The sequence below is a fragment of the Pseudomassariella vexata genome (genome assembly GCF_002105095.1).
Source record: "Pseudomassariella vexata strain CBS 129021 chromosome Unknown BCR38scaffold_21, whole genome shotgun sequence".
In the NCBI taxonomy this organism is placed as follows: Eukaryota; Fungi; Ascomycota; class Sordariomycetes; order Amphisphaeriales; family Pseudomassariaceae; genus Pseudomassariella; species Pseudomassariella vexata.
In genome coordinates, this window is record NW_024467976.1 from 253,159 (window position 1) to 273,727 (window position 20,569).

At 51.2% G+C, this 20,569-nt stretch overlaps 6 protein-coding genes across 6 annotated transcripts; 4 read left to right on the top strand and 2 right to left on the bottom strand.

The window, feature by feature from the left end:
* Nucleotides 1-1,210: 1,210 nt before the first annotated feature.
* On the bottom strand, nucleotides 1,211-3,277 carry BCR38DRAFT_469303 (amino acid permease/ SLC12A domain-containing protein). Its single transcript, XM_040862802.1, has 2 exons — nucleotides 2,952-3,277; nucleotides 1,211-2,899 (listed from the first exon to the last, which is right to left on the bottom strand). Exons 1-2 carry the CDS (start codon nucleotides 3,065-3,067, stop codon nucleotides 1,387-1,389), a joined length of 1,629 nt encoding a protein of 542 aa, XP_040710378.1. The 5' UTR covers nucleotides 3,068-3,277; the 3' UTR covers nucleotides 1,211-1,386.
* Nucleotides 3,278-3,898: 621 nt separating this feature from the next.
* BCR38DRAFT_490357 (putative dihydrodipicolinate synthase) lies at nucleotides 3,899-5,342 on the top strand (the record flags this gene model as incomplete). The annotated part of the gene is made up of 7 exons (XM_040864513.1): nucleotides 3,899-4,001; nucleotides 4,075-4,095; nucleotides 4,149-4,189; nucleotides 4,249-4,397; nucleotides 4,460-4,562; nucleotides 4,612-5,128; nucleotides 5,203-5,342. 7 exons carry the CDS (start codon nucleotides 3,899-3,901, stop codon nucleotides 5,340-5,342), a joined length of 1,074 nt encoding a protein of 357 aa, XP_040710379.1.
* A 634-nt stretch (nucleotides 5,343-5,976) lies between these two features.
* BCR38DRAFT_490358 (oligosaccharide biosynthesis protein Alg14 like-domain-containing protein) lies at nucleotides 5,977-7,464 on the bottom strand (the record flags this gene model as incomplete). Its single annotated transcript, XM_040864514.1, has 4 exons — nucleotides 5,977-6,678; nucleotides 6,732-6,836; nucleotides 6,894-6,995; nucleotides 7,051-7,464. The coding sequence occupies 4 exons, from the start codon at nucleotides 7,462-7,464 to the stop codon at nucleotides 5,977-5,979; spliced, it is 1,323 nt and encodes a 440-aa protein (XP_040710380.1).
* Nucleotides 7,465-9,227: 1,763 nt separating this feature from the next.
* On the top strand, nucleotides 9,228-11,547 carry BCR38DRAFT_414230 (Ima1 N-terminal domain-containing protein; the record flags this gene model as incomplete). Its single annotated transcript, XM_040858912.1, has 3 exons — nucleotides 9,228-9,353; nucleotides 9,420-10,271; nucleotides 10,327-11,547. 3 exons carry the CDS (start codon nucleotides 9,228-9,230, stop codon nucleotides 11,545-11,547), a joined length of 2,199 nt encoding a protein of 732 aa, XP_040710381.1.
* Nucleotides 11,548-12,425: 878 nt separating this feature from the next.
* Nucleotides 12,426-14,384, top strand: BCR38DRAFT_450343 (uncharacterized protein). The gene is made up of 2 exons (XM_040861366.1): nucleotides 12,426-13,532; nucleotides 13,591-14,384. Exons 1-2 carry the CDS (start codon nucleotides 12,796-12,798, stop codon nucleotides 13,982-13,984), a joined length of 1,131 nt encoding a protein of 376 aa, XP_040710382.1. The 5' UTR covers nucleotides 12,426-12,795; the 3' UTR covers nucleotides 13,985-14,384.
* A 596-nt stretch (nucleotides 14,385-14,980) lies between these two features.
* On the top strand, nucleotides 14,981-16,861 carry BCR38DRAFT_355433 (uncharacterized protein; the record flags this gene model as incomplete). The annotated part of the gene is made up of 4 exons (XM_040856949.1): nucleotides 14,981-15,651; nucleotides 15,720-16,028; nucleotides 16,082-16,549; nucleotides 16,603-16,861. 4 exons carry the CDS (start codon nucleotides 14,981-14,983, stop codon nucleotides 16,859-16,861), a joined length of 1,707 nt encoding a protein of 568 aa, XP_040710383.1.
* Between the last annotated feature and the right edge of the window lie 3,708 nt (nucleotides 16,862-20,569).

Here is a 20,569-nt window from a genome sequence, read left to right on the forward strand (position 1 = left end):
ACTGAGGGAGTTAGTCCTCTGTTGATGACTCTGAATGGATGTCGTATTCATCGCTGTGCCTGATCTACGCGTTGTGCTTCGTAGGTTGGTGTTGAGAGGCTCTATGAGCTGCTCTGGTTCTAAGGAGGGAAGCAAAGATCTGACCCAGCAGTAGCTACTGTACCGCTTTTGGCTCAAGGCATAACAGTGGCGGTTAATCCCTCATTAATGTTAAATATATTTTTCCGAGTTCTCTTCTTAAGAGCGGCTTAGTTTTAGAAAAGTATTACTTTCTATAGGCTATATTCGCTTCTTACGCTTATCTTATGTACTACAAGTAGTTATAAGGTTATAGAAGATACTATTTGGGTTAGACTGTATAGCTTATCGAATATCCGGGGCTTGTTTATCTAATTCTATCTATCATTATTTCGTTTCTACTCGTGATTCAGCTTTATCGGCTGAGTATAACGAGATAGTCCGGCCCGCTTTTCACATTCTATATTTCTCTCAAGTAATACTGTGTAAGCGAATACAGAGCTTAAAAGCGTGGAAAAGCCTGGATTCAAGTAGAAAGTGCTCGAACTACTAACGTGGTTCATAAGCGAGTCGCGCTGTAACGGGGATACCACACGTCTCACGATAATACTCAGGTAGTGTAAAGAGCGACTATGTGAGGTCAAGGACAGTGTGGCTGTGTGGCTGAAATCGCCGAGCGATCGGATAATTGTCGGAGATTGAGCTCTTCAAAAGGGGCCCAACGCGCAACACTTAGCTCGGCAGATAGAAGTCAACAAAACACCTCACTTGAATTGACTTCCGTGAGAGCCCAACCGTAGTCACCTTCCCTGGCACCCAGCCGCACCTATCTTTACAGACTATAATAAGCTAGTGATATAGGTGCGCATATTGTAAGACTGATTCTTAAGGAATCTAAGTTAGGTGAGAGTGTCTCGAGATCTTCTTTAACTAGGTGGCTCTGGGGTTCTACTGGATCGGGGCCTACCCATTAGTCGCCTAATTCGAGGCTGACTGGTTGTGTCATACAACAACTCGTTCCAGGAGACATGCTGAATTTTTACTTTGAGGCACTCGAAGACGTGATGAATTATTTAAAAGCAACAGCAGTCAGAGCGAATATCAATGAGTGCAGACTGAATGAAGACAAGTGATCCATCCATGAACTTGTATGAGTCTGCTTGCAGATGCCAAGACTATTTCTCATCACATTGCCAAGTCAGAATCCAGGTCTTCGTCTTGGCTTCAAGCCTCCAGTAAAGCTTGTTTGAACTTGAACATATTCTATTATTTATTTCTGGGATATCATTTACACATTACAGGTTGATCAACACATTATTCTCACACCACATCCAAGGCAGCAATTTCCCCCATCGCTCTCACACAGCTTTAGATGTTGTCCACAATCTTCTTAAACAGACCCTTCTTGGGTTCCTCATCAGGGATATCAAATGACGACCCCGACGCAAAGTCCATATCCTTGTAGTCGATAAACGTGGACTTGTGGTAGACCTTGTACCCCACAAATAGGACAACAAAGAATGGAATGGGCATATAAGTCGTGATGAAGGTCGACACGTCAAAGACATTCACAAACGCCGTGAACCCACCAAATATCATAACCATAAGGCACATGCACAGGCCGTAATAACTCAAGTACGGCTGGAAGGGAGCCATATAAGCCAGAGTCTTCCGGTCGATGCCCTGCACCGCGAGCCCCTTGTACCAGCGGATGTAGGTGAACATGATGCAAGCCCACGAGATCATGCCGCAAATGGCCGTCATGTTGGCGAAGTAGCTGAACACGGTACCCGCGGAGCCACTGGCGCTGGCCATGAAGGAGATGAGGGCCAGGACGCCGCCAATCACGACACAGACCCAGGGTAATCCGTCGGCACGCGTCTTGCCCACCCAGGCGGGGGCGTGGCCACGAGTGTACAGGCCGTAGAGCGAGCGAGACGAAACAAACAAGTCAGCACATCCCGCCGACCACGCCGAAGTCAGAAGAGCGGCATTGATAATAGAGGGCAAAATAGGGATCCCCGCGTTCTTGATAGCGATGACAAAGGGGGACTTGGCGGCCGTAGAGCCCAGGTTCAGGGAGGGATCGTTGGGGGAGACGAGGAGGCCGATGAGGAATGCGCTGGAAAGGTAGAAGAGCACGAGACGGACCCAAACGCCCTTGATGGCCGACGGGACCGACTTGCGCGGGTTGGCCGTCTCGGCAGCGGCGATGGCAGTAACCTCAGATCCAATGAAGGCAAAGGCAGCGCTGATCAAGGTACTAAAGAACCCTGCGAAGCGTCCTGTTGCCCCTGGTATGCCTTCGTATTGCATGAACCCGCCTGTTTCTTTCCAGTACTTGAAGCCAATGGCGGTGTGGTCGGGGCCGCCGCCGGCTGAGATGATAATACCGACAAGGATCAGACCGACAATGGTGATGATCTTGATAGAGCAGAACCAGAACTCGACCTCGCCGTATACTCGCGTGCCTGCGAAGTTGACGACGTACACGACGATGAGCATGAGGCCCACCCACATGGCATTGTTGCATACCCCCGTCGTGCATGTTGAACCTTCCTGGCTTGCTGGCGTCCAGAACGAGATCAGCACGGCAGCGGCTGAGATCTCGGCCGGCAGCACGATTATGTAGTCGTACCAGAACACCCATCCCATGGCGAATCCCATTTCTGGAGAGACGAAGCGGTCGGCGAGAGCGAATTGGCCGCCGGCGAGAGGAAACTGGGAGATCATCTCGCCAAGGGCAACCATGACGGAGAATAGCACCGAGGCCATGAGACAGTAGGAGATGAGGAGACCGGCTGGGCCGCCGTTTTGCAGGTTACCGGCCGTGCCGAGGAAGAGACCTGTGCCGATGACGCCACCGATGGCAATCATTTGCCTGGGCAAATCAGCTGAGATCATACATGATTTGCGACTATGAAGTTACTCACAAGTGGCGAGGTCTTAAACCGCGCTTCAGATCATGGTCGGCGACAACTTCACCAACAGACTGGTCGTCCTTGGGCGTTACAACATCCTCGGCCGAGTATTTGGTGTCCTTCTCCATCTTTGCAACAGTTGAAGCTCGGTCTGGTTGCAGTTGAAAAGGCGACTGGGTCGATGACGCTCAGATAATGCCTGAAAAGAGCGAATAAAATGGAGTCGTCGGCTGTGCTGCTCAACCATCCCCTCAAGAGGAGGGAACAGTCGTGTATTTAACAAAGGATAACGTAGACCTCTTCCATAATCGCCCCACTACTACTACTACTACTACTTCTACTACGCCGCTCACATACTGCTCGGTTCATTGCGACAACACTGGGATCTCCATCAATCAAACAACCCGACCCGCAAATCCCATTGTCGAAGATTTCCATGGCCCATTTGCCATCTTGTCCCCTCACCGCGAATCCTCGAATCCGTAATATCTCTCACAGCCTTTCAGCAAGCATCATCCCCCCACCCGGCGTAGTGATAGATGATCCTTCCTGGGTTGAATCGCAAACTCCACTGTCTTGCCAATCGGAGCTAATCAGTCGCATTTGCCCTATCAGCTGCCCGGGGGACCATGAATCATGTAACGGAACTTTGGAATGAGGTGTGCGTACCTTTTCCCAAAACTAATGCAAAACGAAGTGTACCCACTAAGTGGATGCGGGTGGGTATGGAGAGTCGAGATAAGAGATGATGCGGCGGGTCGGTAGATTGGCCGAAGGACTTGGCTGCGGAGATCCACTATAAGGCCGCGCTCTGGCTACAATATCATCCTTGAACCACACTTCAAGCTGACACTGGTGTAACCATTGCCACGGGTCTACTCAGGGCAATGCGGAATAGCCCACGGCTTTTCATAGGACCTGACACGGATACCGAATATCGGAAGATTGAAACAAGCACTATGGGTCCCCGATCGCTCAAGCCGGGTTTATACGGCCCCTTGCCTACATTCTTTACCGAGCAGCAGGAAATTGATTATGCTAGTTATAAAAGTCATTTACTGAGTGAGTTGTGTCCTCACTATTCGTCATGTTGATATATGTATAGTGGATACGCTAACAATTTTCACGCCGACAGATCTCGCAACCAAGGGGATTGGTACGTTGCGACTGACGATATCAAATGTGGACCGGTACTCACACCCGTCCAAGTTCCCGTTTGTGCAGGCTCTCTGGGCGAAGCAGTCCACTTGGTGCGTGCAACAAGACGTCAAATCTTTGATCGGAACGGACGACTAACTTGTTTCCAAAGACCCATGATGAGCGTGTTCAACTCATCCATTTCATCAGAGCCACACTCGACGAGGCCGGTCTGAATGCGACTCCTATTGTGGCCGGCGTTGGAGGATCAAGCACGAGAGAGACCATCAAGCTGGCGCGAGATGCCGAAGCTGCTGGAGCGTGAGCCGCTCTTTGACAGTCTCTGCGATACTCGCTGCGACGGAACTGATCGGTTGCTATAGAGACGCCGGACTCGTGATTCTTCCGGCATACTACGCAGCCAGCCTTGCTGCAGACGCAGAGCAAATCATACAGTACTACGTCGACATCTGCAATGGCTCGCCGGTACACCCCATGGCCTCCAAGGTCCGAGAAGTTTGCTAATCAACTCCAGATCCCTCTGTTCCTCTACAACTTCCCCTCTAACGCCGCAGGGCTCGACATTTCGTCCGCCCAGATCGAGGCCGTAATGCGACAAACCACAAATCTCTGCGGCGTCAAGCTAACGTATGTCCTCTACCGTCTCTCTGTCCTCCCTCCTTTCCCTTCGAGACTCTCCTTCCAGATCCCAACCTCTGACCATCCCGCATATAACAGATGCGGAGGCAGCATCTCCAAACTCATCCGTCTAACCGCAGCCATAAGCACCGATCCCACGATCAACGCTCAGCGCCCCTACCCCTTCCTCCTCCTCGACGGGCTGATAGCCGACTTGACGCCCTGGATGCAGAACGGCGGCCACGGAACCGTGAGCGGGATCCCGAATTTTGCGCCTGCGGCTTCGGCGAGGTTGTGGGAGCTGCTGAACAAGTCTGATTGGAGCGAGGATGAGCAAAATGAGGCCAAGAGGATACAGGCCGTGTTGTCTAGGGCGGACGTAGCAGCGGTCCCGGCGGGGGTTAGGGGGATGAGTAAGTGTTTCTATTTGTTTTACCTTGGCGTTATGTCTTGTTATCCTGGAGTTTGGAGCTGACTGGGTGTGTAGAGTATGTGCTGAACAAACTGCATGGGCATGGGCCGCATCCGAGGAGACCGCTGTTGCCTCTGGGGAGTGGGGAGGGGGAGGAATTGATGGTGCTATTTGGGGAGATGTTCGAATTGGAGGCGGAGTACGCGAAGGCATAAGGATATATTCAGCTGGACTCGAATCGTAGTGCGAAGCAACAGTGTGCTGTCTGAGTTACATGTGTACATATCAGCGAAGACACGATTTGGCCAAATCAGCAAAATCCTGCGATATTCGAAGTCTTCGGGGACAGCGCATGTCAGAATAAATGGATCACTAACGGACGAGGAAATCTGGCACCGTATCAAGGACACAAGACGCGTCCACGGACTGGGCTTGGAAAACAAGAATACAAGTTACAGCATAGTCACGTCCCCAAGTTGTGTGCTGTAATTGACAGTCCTGTCAAAGTTTCGCATCTTGAAGAAGAATAGTGTCGTCGAGAGTCTCAATTGCATTTACTCCGAAATTCAAGTAGCATGGCCTAACTACATCGGTAGGTAGAAGTAGGGCGCACCCTTTTTTAATGTTTTCCATGCCATTCATCCATTCCACAAAGTCCCTGTGCAAATGCGTCTTTGGGGGAAGCAGGGTCCATCCACTGCATTTGTGTAACCCTTATAATCTGAGAAACCCTTTACACCTTATCTATGTCAACGAAAATCTTGGTTCAACCAGACTAAGCCATGCTGATACCATCAGCTTTGCTGATATGAACCAAGCCTTGTCGAGAGAGGCCGAGCATTGATGAGACTAGGCGGGGTCCTTTGTGGCGTCTCCAAATGCAGCTAACAACTTGATCAGGCGAGATCCGGGATACTGCTCGTGGACCCCGTCCCACTGAACGATGAACGCATCGGCGATGTTGGAATAGTAGAACATTCGTCCGGTAAGACTCAGAAAGTCAACGCACGTGAAGCTCTCAACAACGACGATGCGGCAACGCTCCGCAGGGATGATGAAGATGAGCTTAAGGCACCAAGCAATCAAGCCGACGACAAAGCCGGTTCCCGGTCCGTTCGTGACGATCAGTCGAGGGTAGATGAAGCCTGGTTCGCGCTCGGGGTTCGATATTCCAGTAGACAGGGCCTTGAGCACGTCTATTCCGCTGAGCAACGCCGTAATGGGGACAGACAACCACTTCTGGTGAATCTCGCGAGCACGTTGTACATATGCAATGTCGAAACGTCCCGCAAGAACGCCATGCTGATGTGCAAGTCTCTTCTCAAACTCTTCGACCTTTGTCACCGACCTGGTGTCTCCCTTGTGGATAACCCAGCGACGAAATACATTGGTTCCTGTGGCCGGTTTTCGTGAAATCATTCCAAGAAGCTCTGCAGTATGACCACCAGAGCCAAGTACATAGAGGCGATAGTCCAGTGTCAACGACGCGCCGTGACCGGATCTGACCGGCTTCTTGGCGCGGCGCTTCCCGGTGAGACTGAGGTGTCTTGACTAAATAACCTATTTAGCATCTTGCCTTGTATAGGGACCATTTGGAATCATACCACTGCGATCATGGGAAAGGCCAGGAACACAGTCGTGGTGTAAAGGTAGAACGAGTTACCCGGCTCAGTTCCCTCATAAACCCAGCATCCGGCAACGTAACAGAACTTAGCTCAAAAGTCAGTCCATGGCTTCGCCCAGGTCAAAATAGCTTCAACTCTTACCCAAGTCACGTAGCCTCCCGTGAAACCCATAAGCATGAACACCGTTTTATAGTCTCGTACCGTAGAGGTCAGGTCCCGCGAGACCTTGATCAATTGGAAGACCTACTTTCAATGTCAGTAAACATACAGCAATCACTACCGATGTCCTGAAACGTACCGAGTATCCGGAAAGTCCGAAGATCGCCATGGCCGTCAAAAGCGTACAACAGGCGACCACGGATAAGAGGAAACAGGACAGAGCCGATGCGAAGACAGTGAACACGGTGGCGACTCCTAGACCGAGACACGTGACGAAGAGAAAGAGCGGTGGTCCAAGGAGGCCTGTGGCCGAAAAGGACTGATCCTTGGCAACACCGAAGACATTCTCCTTCTCCGTCTTGCGCTCTTGTCGTTGGTTGCTTGGGGATTCTTGAAGCGTAGTTCGTGGCTGTTCAGATGTTGGTTCTTGATGATGCCCATAGATGGAAGTACTCGAGTTTTCCGTAACAGATGGGTTGACGGGAAAGGGGTGGTTATGCAAGTCTTCTTTTAAACGGCGCTCCTGCTCCATATGGGATATTTTATCTGCCATGACGCAGGAAAAGTGGAAACTGTCGCAGGGTATCTGTCGACTGCGTGCTGAGTTTCGTGGCCGACTGTGACGGGACAGCCAGTTATACAACTTCCTTCTGGTCTTGAGCTGGAAGTGAGCTGTCTACAGAACTGAAGAGTCCTCGTCCCAAGTTTACAAAGGTAAAGGGCCTCTGGACACTCGTATCTCAATCCAGTATCCAGTTTACCTCCCAGGAAGAAACAGAGTGTGCCGCATTCTACTCATACGTGTCAGGAACGATGAGTGAAGTGAGTATGTCCCCTTGACGAGACACTAGCAACAGGGCACTGAGACTGGCTTGCTACAGCTTAGGCTGTCTCTGAGCTGACAGTTCTATACGAGACCTTCCTCTATGTGGTCACTCTGCAGTCCAGAGCGATATCTTCCTCGCCCCGAGCTGTTAGCAGCCAATTGTGACGACGTGGTGTGAACTGATTGCTTTGATGGCTTCAACTGAGACAGATAGAGTCCAGTATGTCATCCCTATCAGGCTTCTAGGGTATCTTGAGACGAAATGACTGAAATGCTTCTTCAGCTCAATGCACTGGTTGCTGAATATGAGCTACGTTGAATGGCAGTGACAAAGTTTCCGTCTAAGGTAACATATTAGTCTTCTCCTTTGAGACAGTCTGAACGTTATATTCCAGGGATGTAAACAAGATGAGCGTGATAAACCAAGAATGTGATCAACATGGGAACAACAGACCAGAAAAGTAAACAACGTAGTTATTTGAACGCCGTGACCACCCAGAAAGTAGCATAGCCAGTTCTGAGCTAGCATCCAAACACGACTTAGTGCCATGCTTGATGGTGACAAGTTATAGTCACAGATACACATCTGAAGGATTCCACCAGGTCCAATGCTTGACCTGGCTTATACCAACAGTCCCTGGACAAATCTTGTCAAAGATAAAAGGGGTGATGTGAACCATGAAAATTTGACGTCAACTGTAACATCTGGGCTAGAGAACAAAGATGGGGTAGAAATAAAATCGGGGATGTGGGCTTTTGACTGAATAAGTTCTCACGCTTGTGGTAACAAGCCAGCGCTAGGCAGGTGCTGATTGTCGGACCTGGATGCTGGTGGCTGCACAGTCCATGGTTGCTAACGTGGGGAATGAAGGCCGAACTCGTGTTTTGAATACTGTGCACACTTGTGCAACCTGGCGCATCAAAGCTCAATATTTCCCTGGCGGCTTGCCTCACCCACAACCGACATCCCAGCATCATTGGAAACAACAGTTCGTGCACCAAAAAAGACTCTCAAACACGACCGAAGAAATTTTTAACTCACCTTGATTTCTTGTCAGTTCCTCGTACCAAATCAGGATTGAATAAAAGCGGCGATAAACAACATCGGCCAAATTGAGGTACGCAAATTCGACTTCTTCGCAGTTGACTTGTCGTTGAGAGCAGCAAGCTGTCAAGACTTGATTGAGAGAGAACAGTACCAAAAGATTTAGGTGGACGTCTAGAACTTACCCACCCACCCACTCTTGTGTCCTTAGCGCCTTTTACCACGTGGGGTCCCAGCGGCTGGCTGCGCACGGCCCTTTCCCCAGCAACTGGCAGTGGACACCTATCACCGCTAACTCCTTACCGCCCGGCAAAACAACGAGAAAGTTCAACTTTACTTGTGTTCGGGTTAACGATTCTTTCGCTACGACACGACGAGAAGGGTACCAAGCATCGATACTGATGAGACAAGTTGCTACTGGACTGCTGGGTTGAGTTTTGATGCGATGCCCGTGCTTCGATCGAGGAAGGCGTTGAGCTGCTTCTATTGCGGCAAGAGGTCCAGCCTGAAGTTCGAGGGCCAGCGGTCATTTGACTGCGCGCATTGTGAAGCTACGAATTGGCTAGATGAGGTGCGTGGGACCCGAAGATCTAGGTATGAGCTTATTTTGGAAGGAGGTGAGCTGACTTGATGGTAGCAAGGACAAATCACCGACCCACCCGCTCCTGCAGCGCAAAATGATCGCATTCGGTACGCCGTATCTCGAGCTTCGAGCGCCCCGAGACAGATGTCCTCGTTGTCGCCCGAACCAGACGACCCGATATTCTGCGCGACCTGCTTGAGAAACCAGCGATTGGTAACGGAATCGCTGAGGCAATATGAATTCCCCGATGATCCCCAAGACCCAGAGTATGCGACGAGGGAGCGGGCCTACCGCAAGTGGAGGAGGGGTCTTGAGGAAAGATACCCGCAGGTCTGCGCCAAGTGCGAGCCGAAGGTGCGGGAAAAGTTGGACGCTGCGAGCTACACGGCAAAGACGGATCATCTTAGACGCATGATGGACCGGACGGAAAAGCAACTACAGACGGTGAAACGACGAGGATTCTTAGATGTCGTCGACACGGCGGGCAGGTGGAGCTGGCACATAGCCTTTGTCATCCAGTTTCTGTGGCACATTACAGTACTTCTCGCCCTCTTCGTCAGATACGCTTCGCAAAACAAAAGCGATTCTCGGGCATTGCAGACATTGACGGCGGCCTGCGCAGTCGGTATGAACCTCTCACCTTCGCCAGAGCGACTCATGAAATGGGCCGTGAACATGAGCATGTGCGCTTTTCCATGGAACCCCAGATTCAAGCAGTCAATCCGAGGTTTCACCTCACATATACTTGGTTTTCGACGGTGGTACACATACCAACTAGTCATCTTGTTCATTCGAGGCGCCTGTCTCTTCATTTCCCAGTCTACGGACTCGGACTCGAAGGGCGAAGGAATGTCGACAGTGGCGCAACTCGGTGCCCACATCGTCATAGCTTCTTTCATGCTCCACGTGAGTTCGATCAACTTGATGATTTGGCTGCTACCACTACTAACAAAGCTACCAGTTACATAAAGTCGCGGAGAAGTCCATTCACACAGACACAACTCCTCTATTCGGCTCCAGCCGTCCTCCCCGATCCATGCAAAGCTCACCGCAAGAGCATGTACGAGAAAGGGACCCAAGCGACCTCGGCAACATCTTGGACGATATTGCTGCAGAATCAGCGCCAATGGAGAACGTGGTCTCTCCACCCATATCACACTTTCGCCCGAGCCATCGAGAGCTGTATAAAGCACCTAGCCCCGCGCAGAGCACATCATTCAGTGCATTACCTCAACGTCATCATCCCCAGGTCGCCCTTGGATCTCTAAGCCTCTCTGATTCACCCACACCGGGTCGAATGGGGCCTCAACAACCACCGGTCTATGCGGACGAGATGGATTGGTCGCCCTCGGGCTCACAGCACCGAGCATTTAGCACCCACAATCCTTTTAAAATCAAGAATCCGAATCCTCGCTTCAACGACGCCCCGCTAGAGCCCAAGCCCGGTCCTTTCTGGTACAAGATCCCACCAGCACCTACGAACCCTGCCCAGAGGGCGCGCAACCCGCCACGGCCGGTCATACGCCAAAGTCCAAAAGAGGTTAAAGAAAGTATCTTTCGGTATTCTCCGAAGCGACCCCTGGATTTGGGCACGGGACGTAAAGACAGTGACTCTGGTCTCGTTCTGCAAGACCCCAAGTTTTACGCGCCGCCACCGGCTGACGATCCCAGGGATGGTCTGACAAGTATCCTTGGGTCTTTTAGCATCAGTCCCAGTCCTGATGAGTTAGCCTTCTCATCGAACGCTGGTGGTAGGCCGAGGTCCTCGAATGATGCCAGGCCCTTGAATGACGCAAGACCAGTCAATGAGCTGCAGAACGACAGGAGAACACGCCAGGTGGAGCTCGCCGTGCTGCTCGGCGCGCTCTACGCCTGGATCGCCGCTTTGGGGACAGACAAGGACTACGCCCGTTTTCTGGATGTCAGCTCCGTTATAGTATTGCTTCTCATTTCCGTTCGATTAGCGGGCGATCTGCTACATGATGTGCAAGTTAAGGAGGGGAGAATACCTTCGAGTTTTGCCCTATCGTCGGTCAATCTGGGTATTACCCAGGTTCTCGCTACTCTTGCCCTACTTTGGGGCCTTTGGACAAGAGATATGACAGGACTTACGTATGAGTTGCAGGGGAATGTGTTGTTCGGGGTTACTATTGCGCATCATATTTGGCATGCTTTTGCTTAGGCAGGCAGGAAAGAGAATAGGAGATCGTGGAAGGGCACGTGTCATAAAGACGCGCGACATCGATACCGAGGTTTTTACGAAGTTTGGAACACACAGAAGACATAAGGGACGGCTAGGGCGTTGCATGGTTGATTGGAACTGGAATCGGGCGGCTGCGATTTGCGAGATATTGTCTGCTGGTCTAGCATTGCGTTGCGTTGTGTTGCATGAACTGGAGTATTGATTTGCCTTGGAAGGCTGTGGCATGGCATGTTGAGTTTATAAGATAGATACCCTGTGCATTGAGATATTCCTTGGGAGAGGTACATAGACGAATTCAATTGGCAATGAGTGGCAGGACTCTGGGATTTATGCAGACTAGAGCAGAGAGGGCCGTAGTCTAATCACCCTACCCAATAGTTGATAAACCATATCTCACGGAAACTTTCCCATGTTTTGAAGTGTACTTAACCATTCATCTAGTACAATGTGAGTAGTGGTACTTGACCAGTAGAGCAGACGGTTGAAGCTTGTACAGTTGTCATTAGATCCAGACCGACTCCAGGGTAACCTCAAATTGCTGCTACTTCACAAGAGAAAGGATGCTCACCAATTGAATGAGAAACACGGTCGGTGAGCAATCGAATGAAACATCTTGGTAAGCGGAACATGTCGCCTCTTGCTCGGCCTTTCGGGGAGTTGAGGAGATGACAATTTCCAAGTACAATGTGTTCTCTGGAGCTGCGAAGAAACAACAAAGCCCGAGAAGCACCAGCCACAACAAGGTCGTCGCACCACTGTCAGCCCACTTGGCGTTGAAAACCGTGCCAATGGAACCCGACCGTTCCGTACTTCTGGCCAGTAACGCCACTTGACCTTGCGTCGATCCCCGCTGCCGGCTTTCATTTCGTCTAAGTGCAAGATTGCTCATCATTCCAATCCCCCTAATCTGATCACCAGATTGTTTCTTCAACTTCTTCAACTTCTGCTTCCCGTCTGTTTTTTTACCAATTAATTTGGCAAGGTCAAACTTGAGTTGTTTGCTTCCTTCTTGGCTTCCTCCAGTGCATATTCATAAGCACTTGCACCCGCCGTCGTCCTGCAGCTTCGGCACTTTACGCAGACTTGGGCACTTGGGCGCCGCTCAGATTTCAAGCCTGGACCGGACCCCTGCAGACCGCAAAATCGCATCCTTTTGAAAACGCATCTTGAAAACCTTCCGCCGGAAACTTTCCGCGACCCCAACCACAACAAGGCACTTCATTCACGATGCCGGGTCGAACATTCCCAACGCTGACGCGCTCCGAGTTCGAGGCGCACAATACTGCCAAGTCTTGCTACGTCACACTCGGTGCCAATGTTTACGACATAACCGACTTCGTCGAGTCGCACCCCGGCGGTCCCGAACTGGTTCTCGAATATGCCGGAAAAGACGTCACCAGCATCCTCAAGGATGAAGACTCGCACACGCACTCCGACTCTGCCTACGAGATGATAGAAGAGTGCCAGGTTGGTTTCCTCGTCAACGACAAGATAGTACCCAACCACGACGTCCAGACGCAAATAGTCGACTCCCAAACCAACGAGGAGGTCACGAAGTTCGTGCACCCGCGGACGGGCATGAGTTGCGCGGAGGACTTGACCAAGGAGACGGATCTGGAGAAGGATTATAAGCAGCACAGGTTTCTCGACTTGAGCAAGCCGCTTCTGTTGCAGGTATGGTTTGGCGGATTCAGCAAGGAGTTTTACCTGGATCAGGTACATCGGCCACGACACTACAAGGGCGGAGCCAGCGCGCCTCTGTTTGGCAACTTCCTTGAACCACTCAGCTTGACGCCGTGGTGGGTGGTACCGACGATTTGGTTACCGCTAGTCGCATACGGCACCTTCATCTCGAGGGAGGGGCTCACCGGATGGTCGCAAGTAGCTGTGTGCTGGATCTCCGGCGTGGCGCTATGGACTTTGATCGAATACATTCTTCACCGATTCCTATTTCATCTTGACGAGTACGTGTTTCCCCTGTCTTGTTCAATCCTCCCAGGACCAAGCTAAACCCCTTTGCAGATGGCTTCCCGACAACCGAGCAGCCATCACCATGCACTTTTTACTACACGGCGTACACCACTACTTGCCCATGGACAAGTACCGACTCGTCATGCCGCCGGCCCTCTTTCTCGTGCTCGCAACCCCATTCTGGAAGCTGGCCCACACCGTATTCTACTGGAATTGGCACATGGGCACCAGCGTCTTCTGCGGCGGTATCTTTGGATACGTCGCCTACGACTTGACGCACTACTTCATCCACCACCAAAACCTGCCTTTGTGGTACAAGTCGCTGAAGAAGCACCACCTGGCTCACCACTTCCTAGACTATCAGAACGGCTTCGGCGTCACCAGCCGCTTCTGGGACAGGGTATTTGGCACAGAGCTGAACCTGAATGTGGGCAAGAATGCGTAATCGGACGTGGTATTTCTCTCATTCCGGAGAAATTCCCCCCTCCCACCCCCGGTGTGTATGTATATATAGGAATGGGGCTGGAACAGTATGAATGACCAAGACTGAGATGAAAATACCTCTGGCATTGGTGGCGTTTGGATGGGATAGCTCCCAGAGGTCGTGATGGACATAGGGAGTTACTCACCCTGCTGGGCTTACAATAATGACTAATTTCGATACTAATTTCGATTCTACTTCACCTTGACTCGACTTGTAGTGGTAACATCTCGAGGCTAGTCTGCCGGCAAATGCCGGTTTATCTGATTGCTTCGAAGTTGGCACTTACCAGTGAGGTTTACATGAGGCCGTCCTGGTGATCGTAACCAGGTGTTTGGCTACTATAATCCATTTATTTAGAACCATATAATTAAATTTTGAATCTTTCGCTTTGGTTCGACCTAAAACAGTGACACGATCTCGAGGCAAGTCTGCGAGAAGGTGCCAGTTTTATCTGTCCTCCTAGCCCTTAGCAATGAGCTCCATCAAGCCGCTGTTCCAATTTTACCCCTGTATTTGGCTACTATAATCTGTTTACAGGTATCCATGTAAACTGAAACACTTGTCATCTAAATTCACCTTCCCGTTGGCTTGTCGTGTCATTGTCTCCAAGGCTTGCCGTATACCTGATCCGACAGACAAAAGCTTTGTCCGAGGTAAGGCCGACCTTGGCGCCTTCCGAAGGTTTCTTCGAGCGCCAACTTCGCTAGCTAGATTTCAACCTCACTCCATTTGTCAATCTCCAGCCATCAGAAAAGTTGCATTGTTCCAGTGACAGCGGGATTGTCAGCCGCCCAAGGACAACCCCATCGTGTCCTCCTCCTTCGTTCGAACTCTAGACACCCATTGCCTCGACACCTTTGCCGGCGATCTTTCTTGTCTTTCTTGTAGCGACGTACGGACTAGGGAGATATCTCCATCAAACAGTTTCTTTTTCTCGATTCTGACTCTCTCTCAAAGATGGCCGACCTCGACGTTGAGGCACTGCTTGATGCCACTGCCAACCCCAAGAATGATGCAAGGGAAGCCAAGTCGGAAGAACCTGATGACCGCTTGAAGTCGGATCGTAGCGTGCGGCGGGACCGCGACCGCGCCCGCGATGACAGCCGAGAACGCGACCACGATCGCAAGCGCCGCGACCGTAGTTTTGACCGCGACCGACGGGACCGTGGTGATGACAAGGGCCGGGAGGCTACCCCGCGTAGCGACACCGGTAGTCACAAGAGTAGGCGCAGAAGCAGGAGCCGCGATGATGACCGTCGACACTCACGACGTCACAGAGGAGGCGACGGAGATTTCTACCGCAGCAGCCGCCGCGGCGGAGGCGGAGGACGAGAACGCTCTCGCTCCCGCTCCCCCAATCGATATTATCGCCCGCGCGATGGTGGTCGTGATGACCGCTCCAACCATCACCGGGGCAGCAGGGATGATGATCGTCCCCACAATGGCCGAACTCCCAAGCGCGATGCCACTCCCCAGCTGACGGAAGACGAGCGTGATCGCAGAACCGTGTTTGTACAGCAGCTTGCTGCCCGTCTCCGAACCAGGGACCTCAAGGAGTTTTTCGAGAAGACTGGACCCGTGAACGAGGCCCAGATCGTCAAGGATCGCATAAGCGGAAGATCCAAGGGGTACGTTATTCTGTTCATCGTTCCCACGTTATTTTGTTGTAGTATGTTTACTAATGGCCATTTCCCAGGGTGGGCTATGTTGAATTCAAGAACGAAGAATCCGTCACTGCTGCTCTTCAGCTCACAGGTCAAAAACTCCTAGGTATCCCGGTCATTGTACAGCTTACCGAGGCTGAGAAGAACCGGCAAGTCCGCACTACCGAGGGCTCTGGCACCCACGCCAACTCCATTCCTTTCCACCGCTTGTACGTGGGCAACATCCACTTTAGCATCACAGAAACAGACTTGCAAAATGTTTTCGAGCCCTTCGGCGAGCTCGAGTTCGTTCAACTCCAGAAAGACGACAATGGTAGGAGCCGTGGCTATGGGTTTGTACAGTAAGTTGCCGTCCTTTCCCACATTTGATGACTGAAAGCTAATGCCACATAAGGTTCCGTGAAGCTGACCAAGCTCGTGAGGCTCTCGAGAAGATGAACGGGTTTGATCTCGCCGGTCGACCAATCCGTGTCGGACTTGGAAACGATAAGTTCACCCCTGAGTCAACTGCCAATCTCCTACAGAGATTCCAGGGCCAAAACCAACCATTCCAGGGATCTGCCTTTTCGGGCGCCGGTGGACGCGGCCAACAAGCTAGTGGGTTTGATCGCGCCGGTGGCCGAGATAACGACAAGGCGACTGGTGCCAGTGCCTTGGACGACACTGATGTCGGCGGCGTCAACTTTAACAACTACAGTCGCGACGCTCTGATGCGCAAGCTTGCTAGAACCGATGACGCCCCCGCCCCTGGTCGGGATGAGAGACAGATTCTCAAGCCTAAAACAGAGACTAAGCCATTGCCCGTCAATGTCAATATGGCAAGTCGTTGTGTTGTCTTGCATAACATGTTTGATCCAAATGAGTACATTCCCCCTTCTCTGGAATCGCCGCGACCTCTACTAATATCCGCCACAGAGAAGAAGGTGAAAGCTGGGTCAAGGAACTGGAGGATGACGTTAGACAGGAAGCCGAAGAGAAGTATGGCCATGTGGTCCATATCTCGCTCGACCCCAACTCCCAGGGCGACATATACCTCAAGTTCGACAAGGTTCAAGGCGGCGAGAACGCCATCAAGGGTTTGAACGGCCGGTACTTCGGCGGACGCATGATCAGCGCCGCACCTGTTGTGGATGCCGTCTACAGCAGTTTGTTTTCACGCACCAAGGCTATCTGAGATGCTAATATGGCCTGAAATATGTTCCTTCTAGGATCTAAGTCGGGTTTGTCCACCCCACTGCAACTGTGGTTAAGACACCCCTGCTGACATGGATCCTAGACCTCGGTCATGGCCACGGCCTCTCGCGAAGAGCAGCACATCACACCCACTCCTCTCATCAAGTACTATATCTTTACCATGAACAGCAAAATTCCAGGGCCATCAGCATTGAGGCGTTTGATCGGTTTTCCCCTTCTTTCCCACTTCGGAGAACGCGCTGAGGGGTTCTTCACACTGATTACTGCAGCAGAACGAGAAGCTTGCAGAGGGAGCGCATCTCCATTCATCAATCCCATAGCAGTATTTCTTCCATTATAGGGCGTTCGGCGGCGGCCTTTCGATTTGCATTTTTCACATCATCGTGATGGTTGGCAGCGCAGAAACTTGAAATCATAGCAGCGTGTCCTCCCTGAAGGACAGAGTTAGGTATTAGACAACGTGATAGCAGTACTAAACAGACTAGTTGATGTTATTGCTTGAATTTTGGTGATTGATGGTACTATGGTTCGCTCTGTGCCTGCCCCCTTATGAAACAACCTCTTCATTCCTTCGGTATGCGGTTCGCATCGTCCACTGCCGTGTTTCTGTCGCTTTTTGTATGCATGCCAATGTCAGCGTCCTCCACGTGAAAGCTCGCTGTCGATCCCATGTAATTATGGCCTCGAGATACCGCAAGCGGGAAGACTGGCCTAGCTATGGTAATGGTGGCTTCGCCTGCGGCCCTACTCAATCCGCAACCCTCCATCATTCTCCATCTTCCCCCAGTTTTTGCTTTGAAACAATTCGAGTAACAACCCAAATGCAATTCTGCGTCACTTTTTCTGCACGCTTTACCCTGCCTATGTCTCATATTTTTCGAGTCCGAGTCTTCAAGCTGACTCTCTCCACCAGACGTCTATCCGTCGAGCCACGAAACGATGTTCTGACGTGCTGGTGAATATTACCCGATGCCCAAGCACCCCGGCTTCATTATCCCCATCTCAGAGCAGTTCAAAGTAGCGACCCTGAGCGCTCCTTCGCTACTTTGTCTTGGGGATATACCTAGTGTACCATCACTCCCGATTCTTTACGGCGTCCCATCTCTCCTCCATACATCTATTGGATTAATTGTGCAAATTTTGCAGCATTGAAAGTGTATAGATCTCTGTGGATCATCTTCTTCACAAGGGTGTAATGTGGTCACAAGGGCCTTATATACGTAGAAATGAACGACGATGCCTCGCAGGCAGAAATTATGTGGTACGATGGGTGGTGGTCATCGTGGCCTATAACGTACGTTAGGTGGCCGTACGGCCTTGAAGGTCCAACAACGTCACCAACTCTCCGAACTTGTAAACAGTGGGTTTGGGTACTGGCACACAATGCTCCGGGCCTATTCGGATTTCACGTTTTCCTTTTTCTTCTTCCTTTTTTCTCAGTAGTTCAACGTAACAATCCCGAGTGTTCTTCGCCTCTTGTTCTACCATTTCTCCCGATTGTTCATACCATGTCTAGCCCATAAGCCATCTATCTACCTATTTCTCGAGACTGTTGTTCGGCGTTTGGCTCACGGACAAGCAGTGCTGAATGTTTGGAGTATCCTGATTACGCTTCCAGTGACAGCAGTGGTCCTCGACGCTTCTTGCTGCTTTGACTTTGCCTGGGACAAACCAAACTGTCTCTTCTTGGATATACTCTTGCTTCCACCCTCTCGGTGCCGAGACAGACTTCTCTGATGGCCTTGCTGCTTGTTCATGGTTCAAATGGCTTTAGCATAATCGTATGCTCGCCACTGCTATCTTGATGTGGTCACTTGCGCAACTGGACTTGTTCAAAGGCCAGGAGACAGCCATGAAGTATGGTAGTGATGGCGAGCTTGATGGAATATTGTGAGACGAGGCTCGAGATGACGTCTTGGATGCCTACGCATGGAAGGCTCGGTCCACATGGCCTTGAGTTATTGTCAGTCTGTTGTCGCCGAGAAGAGTTCTTGCTTTGATAGACCATACCAATGGGCTTCCTTAGTTACCCTATTATTCTCTCGAGCGATTATGCCACTTATTCCGCTACTCCGCCGTTGTTAATGCAGCTGCCAATGGTCTATATGAAGAATATCACCAAAGTATTACTTGCCATCCCAGATTATCACATCTCTCCAGATTTGGTTGTAATCGCTGTCTTCTGGACTTGAAAGCGGAGTGACGATACAGAAGAGTGCATCCCATAGTCCTCCCTAGTCACATCCTGTTCACCCTTTCTATCGCATTCCTGCATTTTCTGTTTACCTTCTTTCAGTAGAAGTCAAGCTGATGTACTTTCACTGCGCAGAACCGCGACAATACAACTCCAAATAGATCTGCAGTGTATGATTTCTGAGAAGCTCGTCAGGTATTTACTCCATCTTCTTTTGTAGCGAGCCCGGCAATCTTCTTCCCTTTGCCCTTCCTGATCCCAATCGCACCCGCCCAATTACGAGGCAACGCTACCGATTAACGTGCCCCGTACTTCCCCCCTCCCCAATCTTCAGTCACATTTCCCTTCCCATCACTCAGCTTTCTACTTCCACCATCAACAAATGAAAAGCCAAGCTAGTGCGCACCTCATTCACAGGCCTGCAACCATAGAGCCATCGACAATTCCGAGGCCTCGCCCCTATCGCCGCCAATGCTACCCAGCAAGGTTAAACCTTCCCATTCCCAGCAAAGTGCGCGACGGTTTTTTCACTTTCCTGGAGGTGGTGATCTTGGAGGTGGCCTTGTTGCCACGCCCGCCCCATTGCCAATAAGGAGCAGCAGCCCCTGCAGGACTACCTTGAGCCGCAATGCGTGGCCTCCTGCCCTCTCTCCGGTCGATGCTACCACCTCGGACACCACCACATCCCAGCTCAATGTAGCTGCGCAACCCTTTTCAATGGATCAGAAGACTGATTCCAGCACCACTAGCTGGACCCGCAACATGGTTCCGCCTGTCCTCTCTCTTCGGCAAAGCACTGTCGGTGTGAGCACTCCTTCACAACTGAACCCTGCCGCTTGTCCTATTTCCCTAGATCAAAGCACCACCTTGAAGAGCACGACTTCCCGGCTCAATGCTGCTGCTCCGGTTTATACCCCTGCGAGAAGCACCGTATCCAGCAGCACTCACTCTCGACCCCTCAACCCCAACGCAGCTGTTTTCTCCCCTCTTACTGGTATGGTGCTTTCTCCTGCGCAGACTGCAAACTCCGCTGCTGAGATTGTGCCTTCTGCTGGGAATGCTTCATCTTCCTGTCCTGAGACACTGCCTTCCTCCACAGCTAATATGGGGCCTTTTTCCACAACCACGTCAGTTCCTACCACTGAGATGTTGTCTTGCCCCACAAACGCTTCACGCTTTGCTGTGAATATGGCGCCTTCCCTTGCGCAGACTTCATTTCCGGCTGCTGAGATGTTACCTTCCCCTGCAAAGGCGTCATCTCCCGCTCTTGGGCTGTTGCCGTCCCCAACAAAGACTCCACCCACCTCTTCCAAGAGAGAGCCGCCTAACGCTTCGAACATTTTCTTCACCACACTTCCATCTCCAATATATCCGTCGGAAATAGCCACACCACCTTACGCTGACAGGATGGTGTTTGATCTTCCCAGTTACACCCCTCAAGTTGCCACACTTCCGTCTGCCACTTATCAGCCAGAGACGGCCACATCATCTTAC